The sequence below is a fragment of the Cryptomeria japonica genome, chromosome 2, assembly GCF_030272615.1.
Source record: "Cryptomeria japonica chromosome 2, Sugi_1.0, whole genome shotgun sequence".
In the NCBI taxonomy this organism is placed as follows: Eukaryota; Viridiplantae; Streptophyta; class Pinopsida; order Cupressales; family Cupressaceae; genus Cryptomeria; species Cryptomeria japonica.
This window is the reverse complement of record NC_081406.1, coordinates 536,050,641-536,070,499: the sequence shown is the minus strand read 5'-3', so window position 1 is coordinate 536,070,499 and position 19,859 is coordinate 536,050,641. Positions and strand designations below refer to the sequence as shown.

At 36.2% G+C, this 19,859-nt stretch overlaps 1 protein-coding gene across 10 annotated transcripts in view; it reads left to right on the top strand.

Annotated features, from left to right (window-relative positions):
- The window catches only part of LOC131066764 (uncharacterized), a 196,802-nt gene that overhangs the window by 87,168 nt on the left and 89,775 nt on the right, over positions 1-19,859 (top strand). For 9 of the 10 annotated variants that reach the window (XR_009371581.1, XR_009371580.1, XM_059216707.1 and 6 more), the window contains 5 exons: positions 7,591-7,669; positions 7,806-7,904; positions 8,015-8,110; positions 14,447-14,496; positions 14,670-14,751. Coding sequence is in view for 8 of the 10 variants with exons in the window: in XM_059216707.1 (XP_059072690.1) it covers positions 7,591-7,669; positions 7,806-7,904; positions 8,015-8,110; positions 14,447-14,496; positions 14,670-14,751 (406 nt within the window). In the remaining 2 variants the exon portion in view is untranslated. The remainder of the gene's footprint in view (positions 1-7,590; positions 7,670-7,805; positions 7,905-8,014; positions 8,111-14,446; positions 14,497-14,669; positions 14,752-19,859) is intronic. The other variant, XM_059216706.1, reaches the window with a different exon arrangement.

The window sequence follows — 19,859 nt, the reverse complement described above, 5'->3', positions numbered from 1 at the left end:
TAAATGTCTTATTGCTTAATTACCCGACAACACACACTGCTCCTGGGTCCCAACAGACGCTTGAGAGCATGGGTTGGAACAAGGAGGTCCATGAGGCTGCTAAAATGGCAGTTGGCAAGTTTTGGGTCTACTGTAGTGTTCCATTCTTTGTAGCCAGATGAATATTTTTTGTTTGATTGTTTTAATATTTATAGTTTGATTCTTTGTTTGATTTTTTGTTGTACATAGCATAGTAGCAAAAATCGTTTGGGGAAAAAATCGGCAAACCAAAAGTATAAGATTTTTTTGAAAAAATCGGGAAAGAATCGGCAAAAAATCTGATTTAAAAAAAAACAAACATAAAAAATAGTAGAAAAAGAGAAACACTATTTTTTTAACAAACTTAAGGATGTTTCCATAGCATACAGATATAAAGAGCAAATGAAATAGAGTTTAACCCATGAATTGTTGAAAATATTTTTTGTTGTTGTTTATATTCATATTGCTGATTACATAGGCAAATATTCAGTTTAACTTTTTAGCAGGGAAGTTACCAAATACACCAAATAGTTGTCTAAGTCTGAGATCAAATAAAAGCTAGTCTATGAAGTAACTGAGATCAAAAGTTAACATATAAATAGTAAAAGTGAAAGCCATTTTGAAGTGATCCAAGAATTTCATTGTGATTGAGGCAAGGAGTTTCGTAGGGCTAATTCAATATTTTAGAAAGATTATCTAATCATATTCCACTATTGCAATGCTTTATATCACAGCAACAAAAATCGTTTGGGGAAAAAATCGACAAACAAAAAGTATAAGATTTTTTGAAAAAATGGGTAAAAAATTGTAGAAAAATTGACACAAACTACTTTTTTATAAACTTAAGGGCATTTCCATAGCATAGAGATATAGGGAGTAAATAAAATATTGTTTAACCCATGAATTGTACAAAATAGATTTTTGTTATTTATATTCATATTGCTGATTACATAGGCAAATATTCATTTAACTTTTTAAAAGGGCAGTCACCAAATACACCAAATAGTTGTCTAAGTCTGAGATCAAAGATTAGTGACGTCTATGAAGTAGCTGAGATCAAAATTAATCAGACAGAGATCCAACTATTGTTAGGAATTTAGTAAAAGTGGAAGCCATTTTGAAGTGATCCAAACTTTCATTGTGATTGAGGCAAGGAGTTTTCTAGGGGTAGTTCAATATTTGAGAAAGCTTATCAAATCATATTTCACAATTGCATATATGGGGTAGAATTCGACAAAAGGCATTTGTTTAGCTGAAGTAAAAGATTAGCAAGCCACTAGTTTTGGCAATACCTAGCTTGCAACTACTATTTTAGGTGGAGACAAATTTTAATAATTGTGTTGGAGGCTCTTTTATTACAACTATGTAAGCTCATTTGTTGTCATTCAAATTTATTTCATGGAGCACTTTGGATATATTGCTCACATAATGAATTGTATATCTTTGTTTGAGCAAAAATTAACTATATCAATTTTAAATTAAAAATCATATATCTATATGTATATATATTATATATGTCTTCGGATGTTTAGTTTTGTGGTAGAAACACTCCATTAATGAGGCAGCCACCAAGGTTCAAACCCCTGTTGGACCATTGAGCTCGAGAACTATCTACTTTTGTTGGGTTGTTAAGCTCATGGGTTTGAACAAGTGATGTGTGGGGAATGATGACCCCCCAAAAATGGCCTCATGGGAAGAGATCCTTTGAAAGTGGTCTCTCTGGGATCAGATCAAGCTAAAATCCGAGTTTCCTCCATCAAAAAAATATATATATTATATAAAAAATTAAATATGTACATTATAAATTTTACAGTATTTTTTATTTATAGTTTATTATATAACTATTAATATATATTCAATAGTCTATAATAGTTTAAATTTTAAAAGTACTTTACAATATTAATTATAAACTATAGGTGTTTGCTCCTTCCCAGTCAAAATGCCATCTATAATAGTGCATAATCATATTAATTATAAAGCTAGTGTACAATATTAAATATATATTTGTTCACATCAAAATCCATGGGTTGGGGTGTGTAGAGAGCTTGAGTCATATCGAAGCCGTGATTTAGAGAAGATTTTCCAGCTGCTTTCATACTATCTCATATGGCCCCCACGATTTAGGATGATTGAGGCCCTTTACAATTCGGTTGATGATCGCCATTTGTAATGTCCCCTTCTCACTGATGTTCTTTCAGAGGTCCATTAGCCTATTCCTGAGACCCGTAGGCTAGGTGGAATGAGTAATCAGGGTCTAGCATCGATGAAACGAAGACTTACTATTTTTAGTAAGTCAGGGGATGACCGTTCTGGTGCCATTGTCCGACCGAACACTCCTTGCTTTGCCTCTGGACGCGATGATCATATTTTTCTGAGCATTAATTCTTGACTTACTATTTTTAGTAAGTGGCTGGGTGGCACATTTCTATTTTTGGCAGTAGTCAGGGGTTTGAATTCTGCAGCAGTTTGTGGTCGTCCGGGTTCAGTTTCATCTTGGAGGTGATAATAATCAGTGCGGGAGATATTTGCAACATAATTAAATATTATTTCCTTTCCTAAGGTTAATATTTAATTAATCTATTTATTGGATGCTGGTTTATTAAATTTGGGATTAATGCCTGTTTAATCCTAAGTTGGGCGAAATTCAATTATTTTATGGGATGTGAAATGTTTTTTTTAAAAGGGGATATTATTTCACTTTACATCGCCATTTTTGTGCCTAAGTGTCCAACGTGGGTCCTCCCCTCTCTTGGGCGTGACTTTTGACTTAGGGAGTTGGGCGCTACTCTTGGGTCCACATGAAAGTGGAATGAAATTCAAATGCAAGCGTGGAATTTGGAGGGATGTCATTTGGATTTGAAGAATGAAGTTATAAATATGAGGCTTGGGTTCCCATTTGCACCATCTTGAAAATCTGTAATGTTATGCTGCCGGATTGGCAACAGAACTTGAGGCTTCGGAGTGCGTCTCCCTAGTGCTACCCGGTTTCGTACTTGAAATACAGTACCTAGCTGTGCCTTGTATTCTCCTATCGCTTTCAGAGCTTTGCCATAGACATCTTGGTGTTGCAACGATTCTGGACTTGCTGGTTTTGCCTGTGGCTGAAACACATTTTTGCTCACATCTCTCTGTTGGAGCGGCTGATAGTTATGGGTATTATTCCTATCTTCCTTCCCAGCATTGGCAAATAAGTTTGTAAGTTTTTAGCCCATTTGTTTGAGTATTGATTTAATTGTGCAAAATCGAAATTCCTAGTCTAGGCGTGGGTTTTTTGGGTTGCATTGGGATGCGTGCAAAATAAAAAGAGGGTTGTTTGGGGTGTGGCTGTGATTGGTTGTCATTGTATTGGATGTATGGTGGGATTGGGCTTGATTTGAGTCAATTCGGGTAAGCATTGAGTGAGTTATGAGTATTTTCATGTTTTCATGGGCTGCTGGAACTGTACTTTCAGCCTGCAGAGCAGTGTAACAGAAAATTACAGTATTGTGTAGAAATCTGCAGTTAATCTTCTCATCTCATCTACTTATTGTAAGGATTGTTTCAGTAGTACTGAGCATCCCATTCTATCTGCTTATTTTTGTACTTCCCACTGCATAAGTGGAAGAGGCTGGCTTGCCGCCTTCTCAGTTTTGTAATTCAGTTTTCTTTGATAAATAGTCCTCCCGCTGAAATATGCGGTAGAGTGATGTTTTAATGTAATGTCCTCCCGCTGAATAAGTGGTCGAGTGATAAAGTTCAATGTTTTGGTCCTCCCGCTGAAATATGCGGTAGAGTGATTGTTAATGTAATGTCCTCCCGCTGAAATACGCGGTAGAGTGATTGAACTTCTATTTCTTGTAATAGTTCCCTTGGTCGGTTTACCGCCAAGAAGTTTAGTTTCTATCCTGCTGGATAAGCAGAAGGGGATGGCTTGCCGCCCATGCAGTTGTAATGTTCAGTTTGTTTATTGATGCTGACGATCCTCGAAACACCGTATGCTCTCACCCTCCCAGTCTGGGCTCTCGGTGAACAAAAGGTGTAAGGGTTCCCTTTAGTTGTTTTGCTTATTACTCTAACCTTAACGGGTAATTGTTGTGGATGAATTGCTATTGGCCTGAAAAAACAAAAAAAAAATTTAGTGGGATATTACACCATTGCTCCTCCCACTCCTTTATTTAGGGATTTTCAGAGGCTAGGAAGAAAACTAATGGGCAAAATAACAAACTTTTTCAACATTAATTCCACATTGACTTTGATTCTGTCTCAGATCAACCCTATTTCTAAGCAATTTTGTAATTTCACGAGTTTTTCTAGGGTTTTGCAAGTTTTTACATTGATTTTTTCACTTTTTTGGCCATTTTTTGCGGTTTTTAACATGAGTTTAATGTGATTTAAATGCAAAAAATCATTGAAAATTTGGTCAACGATTTTTTCATGAATCAGGATTTTTTTGGGGAATAAATCAGCTAGCTCCAGGATTCAGGATTAATCGGGTGTAATCGCGATTTTTTGCAGACTATTGCTTCTATGGTACATAGTACATACATAACTTATCTCATTTAATTTATTTGTGACAGGTCTCCTTATTGGCAAGCCCCTTCCGAATCTGATTTAAGGGGACCAATTTTGATAGATTTAGTGCGTGATGTGAAGAGGGAATTAGAGGATCAACGCCGGATATGGAGTAGGATAGGTTGCACCATCATGACTGATGGTTGGATAGATAGGAGAAATAGAACTCTCCTTAATTTTATTGTTTCTTCCGCAGGTGATTGATTAATTTTAATTTCATTTAGCCATTAATTTTTTTTGATTTTTTATTTAATGATTTATTGAATGATTATTGATCTTGCTTGATTTTTAATTTCAGGGGGCACAGTTTTCATCAAGTCCATTGATGCCTCCACACACTGCAAAAACGCCACATTCCTATGTGAGAAAATAGAGGAGGTGATACATGAGGTGGGTGAGTAGAACGTGGTGTAGGTAGTCACTGACAATGCAGTAAATTATTTTGCTGCAGGTAGACTTTTGATGGAGAGGCACCCATCTATGGTTTGGAGTCGATGTGCTGCCCATTGTATTGACCTCATGTTGGAGGATATTGGAAAACTCCCATGGATTAAGAGATGTGTAGAAAGGGCAAGAAATATTTGCAAATTTGTATATAATCATTCATGGGTGTTAGCTCTTATGAGGCAATACACGAAGCAAAGGGAGTTATCTCGTCCTGGAATCACCATATTTGCTACTAACTTCATTACATAATAGTCCATGCTTCGGTGTAAGGCGGCTTTGAGACGTATGACTATTGGTGAGGAGTGGGCTTCCTCATCCTATGCTGCTACCCCTGGCAGAATGCATTTTTGATGAGGGAGGCTTTTGGACCCCTTTGCAGAGATTGTGAAGGTAACGTTTTTATAAATTCTACAATTTAAGTTTCTGTTTTATAATTTATTCATCATCTTCTCTTATTTGCTCATTTTTATAAATTATACAATATTTGCAATTTTGCAGTTTGTTAAGCCCTTGGTGGTTCTCCTGTGAGTTGCGGATGGGGAAAAGCCTACAATGGGCTACATATATGAGGGCATGGATAGGGCCAAGGAGACCATCAAATCCGTGTATGCAAGAGATGAGAGTAGGTATCGTCCCATTTGGGATATCATTGATAGGAGATGGCATAACCAACTTCATAGGCCCATCCATGCAGCAACATATTATCTTAATCTGACATTCCATTTCAGCCCTACTTTCAAGGCGGATGAGGAGGTTCTTAGTGGGTTGTACTCTGTCATGGAGCGGATGCCACCTGTTGGTTGTACTCAGACCAAACTTATGCGAGAAACACAGTTGTTTTCTAATGCTCAAGGGGAGAACTTCTCTTGTCCTATCTCCAAAGAAAGTAGGACAACTATGATGCCAGGTAAAAATACATTCTAAGGCATAATTTTAATTTTATTATATATTATTAAATGAGAGTCGAGAGTGAGACTGATTTTTTTTATTTTTCTCATTTCAAATTCAGATAATTGGTGGAATTTTTTGTCCCAAAAACACCAAATATTTAGAAGTTGGCCATTCGCATTTTGAGCCAACCATGTAGTGCATTTGGTTGTTAGCACAATTGGAGTATGTTTGAGCACATACACTCCATGAGGCGCAATAGATTATCTGTGGAGAAGATGAATGATCTTGTTTTTGTTCACTGCAACCTCCGCCTAAGACAAAAAAGGAATGCACAGACTAACATCTCCTCTATCATTCTATTGGAGGTTGATCCTGAAGTTGAGTGGACCACTGAGACAGAACCTGTCTTTAGTGACAATGACATTGATTAGGTTGTCCAGGTAGATATAGAGGTTGAGGCTATAGCCATGGCAGAGGAGTAGAGAGCACGAGCAGAGACAACAGATTCAGAGGTAGACAATGACAGAGATATTTATATACCTGATGTTGGTGAGGGTGGCATGGTGTCACGGAGAGAGGCTATGGTTGCCAAATTATCCAGGACCTACGTTAGACGCCTTCATAGGGGGCCGGGCCCGCCGGGGGATGCAGGCTCCTCTAAGCCATAGGATTGTAGTTGTTTTTATTGTTGATATTTGTATCGAACATTTGATCATATGATGACATGGATTTTTTATTCCATGAGTTTTGTAATATTGTATACATTTGACAATATTTATATATCTATGTTTGTTATTTCCTTCAGCTACAATTTGCGTTTATGCTTATGTGATTGATGTATACTTATGTATGTAATCAAATTAGCTTCTATTTGATGATGTTATTGTTTCTTTATGGTGTATTTAATAAAGGGTGCATGAAACAAGTTTTAAATCTTTAAAAATATCTAAATTTCTTGAGTTTTTCATTTTGCCGAGTCCAGCTGAGTCTGAGGCGAGTTTTGTTGACTCTCGAGTCCGAGCCTCGAGTCGAGTCGGCCTCACCGAGTCCAAGTCCCGTTTCCTTGCATTGAATACCTATTTTATGGTTGGTGGGCATGGTGCTTTTGACATTGCTCTTGCATATGATAATAAACATAGATATACATTTCAATAATATTCACATTTGTGTATCTAGTTGATCTCCAACAAAAATAGGTTAGTAATTTTTTCTTTGAAGTTCAAGATGGTTGTTATGTATGTAGAAGGTAAGATCAAAATGACAAACATACCATATTGTTCTTTGAAATGCTTGATATGTGTTATTCATGTAATTGAGGAGCATTATTGAGGTGATCATAGCATAATCTTCATCATTTTATATCATTAATTTTTCTTTTCAAATGATGTTTTTCTTTTTAGCATAATATACAAAATACTTCCATGCCAACTTTTATGAAAAAACATTCTTTGTTTGGTATATTATATTGAAAAGTATTGTAAGTAATGAAAGTACACTAATATACAATCAAATAAGATTTGAATGATAATATGAACAATGCAAATTGTGGAAAACATTTCTTGCAAAAAAAATTTCTAACCTTATTTACTGCTTTGTTTTATATTATTTAATTTTGTTAGTTTAACAGAAAGAATTTCTTGAAGTTATTTTTATAGGAGTATTATACTTATGATTTGTTGTAAGGGGGAGTCTCTTCAAAATCCTGCATAAGAGTAAACGGAACTTGGAGTTAAGGCATCGTTTAAGAATGGCATTAGATGTTGTAAGTAGCATCTGAATTCAAAATTTTGTTGCATTATTCTGTAGTTTTAGTACCAGTCTTTTATCGACTTACCTATCCAATTGATGGAAATTTCATCATATTCTAGCTATTGGGATTTAATTCCTATTGGTTGTAGGCTCGAGGAATGAGTTATCTGCATCGTCGAAAGCCTCCAATTATACATCGAGACTTAAAATCATCTAGTTTACTTGTTGATAAAAATTGGACAGTTAAGGTTGGTTTCATTTTTATGTTGCAGCGTTATTAGTAAGCCCTCAACACATTGCATTTGAATATAATGACTATGCTAAATATATTCATGATTTTTGTTCTACTATTGAATAGGTAGGAGACTTTGGTCTCTCACAATTAAAGAATGCTACATTCTTGTCCACAAAAGTAGGAAAGGGATCTGTAAGAGATACTGAACTTCTGATTCAGGTATGCTTCTTTAGCACACATGCCTTTTATTTTCTCATTATAGGTTATTGGAATGTTATTATGGTCTCCATGATATGTTCAAATACATTAATATGGAATGCTTTGAATTAGATTTCTAAGAGTTAAAATAGAGATTGCTGACACCAAACCCATCCATGGGCAGGCATTTCCTGATGATCTGTCATCCTTCCCTTGGGATTTAGCTTTTCTAATTTGGTATTTCAACCAAGTTGTCTGATCTGACTATCTTTTCAAACTAACATTATTTAGAAATATGATAAGGGGCTTAATCCAGGTCGCACTAAGGGCTAGGTTGATGATAAAAAAGACATCGACATGAAACATTACATCAAATTGGAATGATGTATAAGAGACCTTAGTATAGGTATTATCTTAAACTAGGTCAATAATGTAATGACCTCAGTCTAGGAATTTTATCCCTAAGGTGAATATGTATGAAGACCTCCACTTGGTTACAATGTAAGAGACGTCAACTAGGTTAGGATGTAGAATAACAGCACTATTCGTAGATACATGAGTGATTCGTCCGCTAAGCCATGAAATATCTCATATGGGATAGGATCTAAAAGACATCATTTTGGTTAAGATACAAGAAACCTCAGTTACTGCTCTAGAGTGGTTTAAAGATATAAGATCGTAGACTCTTAAAGTACTTTTTGAAAAGATATCAATACAATAAAAAATTTCAAAGCTAACGTATATATCCATCAGATAAAACTTCTTAACATTGCATATTTTTTTATGTTGTAAAACTCTAACAACTATAAATAGCAAGATAAGCTGCTAGATCAGCACATGCCCTAGCAAGTTACAAGCTAGGTTGTTTATTTTTACTAGTTGCTTAGTTGTTTACTTGTACAAAATACCTCTTAAGTCTGAATCCATGGTTAGATGGATTGAAATTTCGAATAGTGTGGAAACAGTGAAACCCACTAACATTGGTGCCTATGTCCAAAGGTAATTGAGCAATTGGATTCGCCCAACAAAATGATAAAGAAAGCCCATATCTCTTGAGTGGAAAACTAGGAGCGGGTGCCAATCTCACTCATAATTCTCTCTGCTTGCTACTTCCACTTGAACAAATCAATCCTTTGCAATTCTTTACTTTCTTTTTAGCAAAGCATGATGGCCAATGAACTATCATAAAGCATCCAAGGAGCAGAGTCTATTGTGCTGATGGATATAATTTGGGCATTGTTCTTATCTTTGAAAGTCTTGCCACTGTCTATGGGTTAGCTTGATTGAGCTTTTGGCCTTCACAACTCATATTCAGATTACACAGGTCCTCAAAGTCACTTTTCTGCCATCCCTACTTAAAGTCACGTTCTTTAAAGTGGTCATGGCTTCCCTTTCTCTCTGAGGTCCATCTTTTTTCATGTTTGCTTTGGACTTAATGTGGTTCAGGAAGCAATTCTTGGATGACAGGGGTCTCATCATTGTTACAACCGTTATGAAACTTGCCTCTTAGACATCATATTGTCGTGTCTTGCTTAGTTTTCTACCCATCTATCAAGTCATGAGAGCCAACCTATTTTTTGGTATAAAAAATAGAGCATGTTTAAGTATCTAAATGATTAGAACTTGCCATTCTTTCCTCATTCCATCTGAGCAGCATTTTAGCACAGATGTAGCAGAAATAGAGGACAGAAGAAGAGTTACTGGTGAAGTCAGGTGCCTAACATTCAGCTGACAATCATTTTTGGCGTCAAAGCTTGTATGGGCACCTGGTTATTGGTTCGAGACATCAGAATGAAAGGAGTCGCTTCAACAATGAGATGCAGACCTTTAAGTGAAGATGAAAGAAATGTTTGCATAACAACAATGAGATGCAGACCTTTAGGTGAAGATGAAAGAAATGTGTGTATAACAAGAGCCTATAGTGGTCCAATCAGCCAATTTGAGCACCTAAGTGTCATAGGAAATGAGCTTAAATGATGAGAAGAGGTCATGGATTTTTGAAGGAGAGTATGTGACCTTAAGTGACTCACAAACAAGAAGAGTGCACCTAAGAGCATTCAGACTGTGTTTGTGTAATATACACCCCTAATTTGTTTTGAAAATTGCATCAACTGAAAGAAATATGCAAGTGCAATACCCTTTCCACTTTTTGATCACCCAGATCTTGAAATGGGCAAGGTGAGAACATATGGTGTTCAGGATTATACAATTAAACTGAATGCACAACTGAAAAGGAAAGTACTAGGTGGCAAGCCAGCCAATACCAATTATTCAGTGGAGTGCATATGTAGTGCTGAAAAGGAAAGCTCATAGCCACTTGTTTAGTAGGTTGCGATTATAGCCATCCACTTATTCAGTGGGAAAATAAAGGCCACTTCCACTTATTTAGTGGGAAAGCTTAGTACAAATAACCACTTGTTTAGTAGGGTGAATAAAAACCAAATCATCCACTTGTTTAGTGAGAACAATACAAACTACCACTTATTCAGTGGGTTGAGTACAATAATCAAAGAGCTTATGCCAAGTAGACTGGTGGTATTACCGTCTAGTGTTTACAATAGTAGTCTACATCCAACAATATCAAATGAAGATGTATTTATTCTAAGAAAAATGCTGATAAAGTAAAGTATTGCAGATATAGAGTGCTGATGATAAAATGGAACTGTTGTAACATCCCAAATAGAACCCAAAATCATGAACAAACTCACCTTGCTGGAAACAACAATAATATATCTTGATTAATGATGAAGATTATGGTGGTACAGGTCTGATATTGCATTGGAAACATGCTGCAACAAGTCTGGACAGCAAGGAAATCACCTAGAAAACTCAACCAATTCACACCTACCTCACCAAAAATAAACATAAGCCGATTCACATTCTCAAAACAGCTCCAAGCTTCACCAAATCTCACTCATAAGGTTGAAGTGTAATGCTGTTGTCTAACTGTCATAACATAACTAAATAGACATTGAGAGCACACTAAAACTAAAAACTACTGATTTCTGAAATTTGACTAAGTCTGAAAATTTATAAGATCCTCCAAAACTAGAATTTGCATTGTAACTCCTAAAGATCTGAAATCCATCTCAAACATCTTGAAGATATACATGAAAGATAACTACTTAAACTATAAGTGGTTATTTCATGTATGGCCTCCTGTAATCATGTCAACATCAAAAGTTAAACCCAAAAATTGTGCAACTGTCCTCCATGGGTCTAGGCGAAAATGCAGTGCTTCACTTAGAGATTCTCATGCTCTAGTCAATAGGCACTCATCAGCATATGATACGAACCCAACAATGAGAGCAATCAGATCCCAACAACAATAATCTCCTGCAAGAAGTGTATGGCTTAATAGAAACAACCTCCACATTTGCCAAAACTGTTATCACATGAAGATATTGGGATTCCAAGCATTGATAAGTGGTACGGCCTGCAACACTTGAATGATATGACCACCCAATAAACTTTCAAATCGCCCTTCGAAACACAACAAAATCTCCAAAAAAATCTCTTCACAACAACAACGAACTATTAGAGTTTCAAAACACATAATTTTTTTTCATTTCCTCTCTCTCTCTCTCTCTCTCTCTGCAACAACAAAGAAAATATCATTTTAATTCTACACTCTGAAATGAGTCCTCAACCTCCTTTTCCAACATTTTTGGAGGGAAATTACCAGTTTTAAAAGATAATAATTTTTTTTTTTCCCTTCACAAGTACCTTTTAGAAGAATTAGTATTATTTTTCATTTTAATGTACAAACTACAAAGTTATCCAAGCCTATGCACACAACTTAAAACACACCTTAACACCTTTTTAATGAACTTTTACGCCAAGTTGTCCTTTTATTATTTTTCAACATTAGACAACTTATGTGAATAATTAATTAATAACTCAATAATTTGCCCAAGTCGTGGAAAGCTTGAAATGACAGAAATATTTTTGTTATACCAACATGATATTAAAGACTTGGGATGGTGATTAGAGACAACTGGATGACTTACTAAAAAAGGCTGATCCTCCAAGCTGTTTGGAGAGCTCCCAAAAGGCCAAAAATTGATTCCAAAAGAATCACTAGGCTCACAAAGGTCAACTGAGCTCATTGCTAGCAACAACTACTTTGCAAGATTGAACCTGTGCTTTTTAATATTTTTGAAGATCCCCCTTGTTCACCAATTAGCCTCTAGAAGAACTTGGAAACTAGGCTAATTGTTCACAAATCATTTATGATAAAAATGGAGACATTATAGTTTAGTGGCAGAGATAAACACCTGGATGCCTTAAAGTGATAAAGACATCAGAATAGGCCGTGTGAGAGAGATATGGGAGGTGTTAAGTGACAAAACATTATAAAAGATGCACCTAGCTAGGATTTGAGTGACATTTATACATGAAGCACACCTCAGTTGTTCTGGTCATCAGTAAAGATACAAACATGCTCAAAGTAGGTGCCTACTTACATCTTAAGTGACAAGGACACATTTAAAATTTGCCCTAGTCAATGGAGTAATGATTGAATTTAATATATCCCACTAATTTTTTTTTTTTTCTGTCTGTGTTGAAGTTGCTTGTAGTTATTTTGTGAAATGTCATAACATGTGTAACATAAATTTGCTAGTTGGTTGCAATCAGATTCAATTCATTTGTGTTTCATGATCATTGGTAAGAACAAATGACAGAAATAGACATATCATATAAACTAAAGTTCAAAGCAATGATAGCAGTAACTATTGCTGTTCTTCTCATTGCGAACTGAAAATTGAATGAATTTCAAAACATGACAGACCTGCAACTTTGCTCAGAACTGAGTTTCTTTCAGTCATCGCCAATCTGCAATCGTCTTGGTGCAATCACACACTGGTTCAGAATTTATCTCCTTTCACCCAACCAAATCATACATTGGGACGCCAAGATGAATTGTGGACTTTTACTAGGGACATTATACCTTCACCAAGACTAACATGATACTCAGAATTTCTGTCGCTTGCCAATAGGAAGCGCTGGAGCAGCAGGGGTGATTTGCCAAACAAATATTTAAATTTCAAACTCCCTTAAAATCTGCTGTTGATAATTTTGTCCACCTTCTAGACTCTTAGATGGCTCAATTAGGAGATATTGCAGCTCTCAAACAGTAATAGATGCTTCCTTAAATCCACACTTGCCACAAGGAAGGTGTAGAGTCTGCTATTGGGGACTATTTGGAATAGAGAATTCAAATGATTTTCATAACACACAAATGACCTGTCAAAAGGAGTCGCCCAACTGAGGCAAACGAGATAATCCAATACCCAGAATGAAATATGATTTGTTTTAGGAGATATGAGCAAAAATGTGAATCTCAGCATGCTGGAAATGTATGTGCAGTGCTGGAAAAAGTCCCCAAAACTTGCAAAATCACACAACAATCAAAAAAACCCAACACTACACGCCAAAAAACTGAAATCCCCAATCAAAAATCCTCGTAAAACTTCATTTTCTTCATAACCCACATCACCCAAATTCAACAAATCACTGAAAACTTCGTTTTCTTCATAACCCACATCACCAAAATTCAACAAATCACTGAAAACTTCGATTGAAAATCACCAGCAGGTAGGGTGGATCTTGCACCACAGAAACCAGACAAATTGTGGAGGGTTTTTGTCTTCAACAATCCCCAGGAGAACTCTCTAGTTTCATTTCAACTTCTCCTTATGTGTACAATTTTAGAATGAGAGAATGAGAGCCAAAATCCAAATATATAGATTTGGAGGGAGAAATTAGGGCAAATCTGAATTTTCATATATAATATTCCCTCGAAAAGAGGCCCTTAAATGACTTTTAAAACTTCTAGTACCATTTCTTAGATTTTTCTAAATTTCTGTATATTGTTTGAAGAGTCGAGGATTTCTTTCGTTTTGCAATATTGGCTCTTGTCAATTCACCATTTCTTGCGTTGCTCTTGAGAAATATTAACCAGAAGTTTTCCTTAATTTCTGAGCTAACTGGTCGCTTCTAATAGTTGTGTTTTTTATGTTTAAAAAATATAACTAGCCAATGTCGATTCTTGGTGCAACATAGAAAATGCGACTTAAGAAAAGTATATGTAGTTCTTAATTTATAGTCATTTTGAATGTCTAATTCACAAAATTCAGAGTTCCAATATAATGCTTATGTGTGTCTTTCATTTTTTAGCTTAAGAATGTGTTTATTGAATGATAATTTAAAGGTGTGTAGAAAACTATGTTGTCAAACTTATGAGAATATTCAAATTATATTCAGTGGCATTTAAATAACTCAAAAAATAATTTCATCACTGCATGTTTTGGTCTTCCTTACGTGAAGAGTTGACAATTATTTGTCTTTTTGCAGCCAAACTGGATGGCTCCTGAAGTTCTTCGTAATGAGTCATCAAATGAGAAGTAATTAGTCTATATCTTTGACTATTTTGTTTATGGAAATATTTCTAATCTCCATCCATTGTTTAAGGCTCTTGGTCCTGGGCTTGCATTACTTACATTTTCATCAGTGGTTGTTTTGTGTTTAAAGAATGCTCATGGACAACAAATCAACTCTTATTGGTGGTTTGTAACAGGTCTGATGTATATAGCTTTGGGGTTATCCTGTGGGAGTTAGTGACTAGTCAGATTCCTTGGGATAATTGCAATGCTTTGCAGGTATGCCTGGTTTTCTTCAGTCTAATTAATTGGCATATAAATGGAAGATTGTTTATTTTTCTCCCATTGTTCCTTTCTAATAAGTAATGGTAAAGAATATGATGCAATTTCATTGACAAACTTACTGATTGTTCATTTTTCTCCCAATGTTCCTTTCTAATAAGTAATGGTAAAAAATATGATGCAATTCCATTGACAAACTTAATGCAAATCCACTCACAACACTTTTGAGCATGTCACTGTTTGTTTTCTTTTTGGATTTTGTAGATTCCCCTCATGGGATAAACCTTCCACTTAGATTCCATTACAGAGGGGTATGCCATATTAGTGAGTTGAATGTGGTATCTTACCCATTTTGAACACTGTATAATGTCCCTTGGGGGTTTGAACCTAGGTTTGCACATTGGAATTTCCAATTCTTTACCACTTGAACTCATGCTATTTGATAAGTATTTATATTTTTGAGGATTAACAATCATTTAGTTCAAAATAGAATGCACGAGTGGGGAATTCATCACTAAAATTTAATAGGAGATACAAAACATTACGGAGAACCAAGATCATGGAGTGTTAAATATAAATCAAAATACCCTAGCTGTAACCAAACTAATTCCCAATTTTTTTATTATGCAGAAATGAATGTAATATCCAAGATTTGTAGCAATTGATAAATTTTCATCACATTCTACAAGGATTTATCATAGATACAATTTAAATGAGTAAAAAATAATTTAAGAACAAATTGGAAATGGTGCAACAATAAAATGATTTGTTTGCAAAATAATCAAATAAACACTTGTCTTGATTGCAATGTGCAGAGAATTCATAGGATAGCTAAAAGTGGGTTTCTAGTTCAGCTTCTTCCGTTTGTGAGCAGTCTAGGAGGAACCAGTTCTTGTTCGGAACTAAACCAGATGCTTCACCACAACTACACAACATGCTCTAGAGTATAAAACTCAACATGCACAGTAGCCCTGGCCAGAACAATCTCGGGTGCACTCTGTACCCCGAGTTGGACACACTCTGTGTGCCCCCTTCTCCAATGCTCACAGCCTGCTAACCTAAAACCTCATGGTCTGCAATCTTCTAGCCAATTTCTTTCTTCCATCCGACCCAAAATTAGTTTTTCAAGGGATATAAAGTATTCAAAGGTGGTTTCCATTGTCGCATCCTTTTACAAATTAATATTACATTACAATTATCAATAATCATTTCGTGAAAACTTTAATAATTATTACATTACATTTGTTATATATTAATATATTTTTCTACTTTTAAAAGTTTTTTTTATTTAATTGTTTTTACATACTTTCTTTATGAGAAAAAAGTCCCATAACAATTCTCCAACTGTTATTAGCTGCTGCCCTCAGTAGCACAAGGAGTTTCCGCATCATAAACATAGACATAACAATCTTTAGTTAAACAAATGTGGATATTGATCTTTAATAAAATTAACTTTTTCCCAAGTTGCACCATCATTATCACAATGACTCCATTTAATTTTTACTTCATTTATATCTCTATTTCTTAATATGCTAGATCTTTTTTTAATTATTTTTTCTGGTTCATTTTAAATTCACAAAAAGGTTCAATAAAAATACTTTTCTAATCAATAACATGATCTGCATTAAATACATATTTCTTAAGTAAACTCACATGGACTACATCATGAATTTGTAATTGAGGAGGCAAGGCAAGTCTATAAGCAACATTGCCTTTTTTTTATAATATTTCAAAAGGTTGACAAAAACGAGGAGTCATTTTAGAATATTTACCAAGTTTTAACAAACTCCTTGTAGGTTTAAGTCTAAGAAAAACATGGTTAGCAACATCAAAATATCAGTTAGGTCTTTTGGAATCAGGGGTGGATGGGCTATAGAGAAGGGATTGGGAACTTAGATCAAAGGCTTGAACTCTTTATGAGGCTCTTGAACTCTGAACTAGAGACTCGGCACTCCCCCGCCCTTGAATTGAACTCTTGGCTGATGAAGCACTGACAAAAGGATTATTTCTATTTCTCTATCTCGGGGAACAATCGGTAGGGACAAAGGACACTCCCCTAGATACTAGGAAGAAGCTCAGGTACAATTTCTGGTTGGCGATCAAGGGCCCCTATCTCAACTCTAGACCAATAGGACTCGTCCCCCTAGATAGATCTGTAACGGCCTTGACCGACCCTTGAACTATGCCAATCAGCACAACTTTTATACCAATCTTGGGTAGACTTAATATTCTGTTTGGCTTTGTAAATAATGGCTTCCATTTCTAACAGGTTTTGTAATGTCCCTTCTTGCACCTAGTTAGTCAAAGGTTTCCATTAGCCTATTCTCGAGTTCTTGTAGGCTAAATGGATGTGGTTAGGGGACTCTGTCCTCAGGAGAGTTCTAGTAGGTATTTTTAAAGTATTCTGGCAACGTTTCTATTTTTAGCATATGATTATTTTTAGTAAGTGCTATTTTTAGCACTTGGTCTTGGCTTCTATCTTCTCTCAATTTAGAGTCCAATGCTTTCCTGTTCAATGAGTTCTAAGGTTAATAGGGTGATATTTGATTTATTTGACTTAAGTTTTCTTTTATTTACTTTATAACTTAAGTGAAGGGTGATGTTTTCATAAAGTGCTCCCCTATTCCTACGTGTTGTGCTCGCACACACACCCCTGGTGCAGGGGACCCCCAAGTTTTTTTTTGCGATCTCCCGAAAATTGCTGAAGGAAAGCATTCGTGTGAAATCCCTCAGTGGACCAAAAGAATGTCCAGAGTTTTCAAAGTGCTATCATTTCGCCGAAACGTTCAAAAACCTCGAAATTCGGACCTTAAGCCTAAATGTGAGAAAGGGCGAAAGTTGGTAGAATACTTCAAAATGCTGAAATTTGCAAAAGCCCCCCCCCAATCTGCCGAAAATTGCGACTTAGATGGATAAGTGAAAAGAAGTTAAAAGCTTGAAAAACGTTCAAAAACCCCGAAGTTCACATTTCAAAGGGGAAAATCGTGATTTTTATAAATTTTAAAAGTTGCCAAAATTGTCCAGTGGGCCGAATTTCGGACCTTGGGGCTAAATTTGAAAAAAATTCAAAAGTTAGCAAAAATGTCTAGAAGGTCCGAAAATGCTTTTTAATTTTGCAAAAGACCCCTAAAGGTCCGAAATACACTTAAGTCATCCAATTTCGGACCCAAGGGCCGTAATTCGAAAATTTGATAAGCGTTAAAATTCATCCAAGAACTCCGAAATTCGCCAAAAGGCGTTGAAGGTCCGAAATTGATAAAGGCGTTAAAAATCGCGAAAACTCCAAAGGCATGAAAGCGCCAAACTTTGGACCCCAAGGGTGAAATTGAAAATATTTAAAGTCGCCGAAAGGCGTGAATGGGCCGAACTTCGGACCCTAAGGGCAAAGTTTTAGAATTTGCAAAGTTGCCAAAAACGTTAAAAGGTCCGAAAAGAATGCAGCCTCCGAAGTTCACGCAGGTCGGGCAAATGCGAAGTATAAGTTTTGGAAGGGCCTCCATATTCGCCAAAGGGTCCGAAGTTGGAAGATAAAACGTAGTTGAAATTCCAAAGTCCCCTACTTCTCCGAAAATCGCAACGCACAGGCCCAAATATAGGGAATTCGAAATTGAAACCCCCCCCCCATTCTCCGAAATTCACCAGAAAGGGGATGAGTGTTAGGATTTTAAAATTTGCGGGAGCTCTTCAAACCTCCAGAGTCGCGCTATAAGAAGTTTTCAAATGCCATAAACCCATTCAAAACACCCAAGACTCCAAAGGTAAAATCATGCAGAAGTAAATCGCCCAAACACCATCAAGACCAAGGATTAGATTTCACATTCGAAGAGAAAGGAGAAGCATTTTCAAGATACATCTCACAAAGAGCTTCTCAAGCCAGACGTCGTAATTAAATTTAATATTTGTTAAATTAATTAATTAATTTAATGAAGTGAAATTGGTTGATTGATCGCAGGACGTCATCGAAGAACCAGGAGAAGGCCTCAAACGCAAATCAAGGAAGGATTGCAATCCAAGGCCAAGCACTGGAAGCTGGAGGAGAAAGATGCAATGCAGGATCAAAGCGATGAAGCATTAGGAAGCGTGCCACCCAGGACCAAAGACCGAAGAACATTCCAAATGCAACAATCATGCATTCTCAGGAAAAATGGACGACAACCTGAAGCGCAAATTGGAGACGCAATCGCAAGCGATCAAGAATAAGGAACGTGTTGCAGAGCGCAAGACGAAGCATTGGGAAGCGCGCCACAACTTGAACCACAGAGTTGAAGTCCACCGGCAAGATTGAAGACAAAAAGCAAAAGAACACTTAGTCTATGCATTCTCAAGAAAGTGTATAGCTGGATTTAATTTTAGGAATTCAATTTCTAAAAAGCTGAAATTGTTTTATTGTAAAACTGCTTGTAGGTCCCGCTCAGATATTTTGAAAGAAAGGGGAAAGAAGTCAGTTGTGGACAGTTATGTCCAACTACCGGATAAACTCAAATTGAAGCCAAATAGTGGCAGGTAGTTGAAATTGTGGTTGAATGGATGGGTGAGAATTTAATGGGCATGGGTTAAGGCTGCTAGCTTTTGGATGGCAAGTTGCAGCCCTTGGATGCAGTCCATCCTAGCCTTCGATTCAAAATTGTAATATCTATAAAAGGCAGAGGCCTTTCTTTTGTAAAGGGTTAGATGGTTAGATAGTTAGAGATTGTTGGATAGTTAGACTCTGGTGAGAGAGTTAGATTTTAGAGTTAGAATAGGTTAGATTTTAAGTAGTAGCATAGAGATGCTGCAGAAATTGTTGTAATAGGCAGCTGAAATCAATATATAAACATTGATTTGGTGTTTATTGTCTTGTTTTCATCCTGTTTGCATGGTTTCTCTCAGCATTTTAGATAGATCTTTCTGTTTTGGGTGTGCAGGTATTTGATAGATTTAGGCTCATACCATTGAGGATATACTGATTGTGTATCCTTTTGTATGGTTAACCTGAGCCTTTAATTGTGCTTAGTTCAATTGCAGGTGTCCGTTTGAGCTGCGCTAGAATTGGGTGCTTAGTCGTGCATCTCCAGTCTGAAAATCTTCCAAGTCCCTTTGAAGATTGCACCATTCCTGCAAGGTTG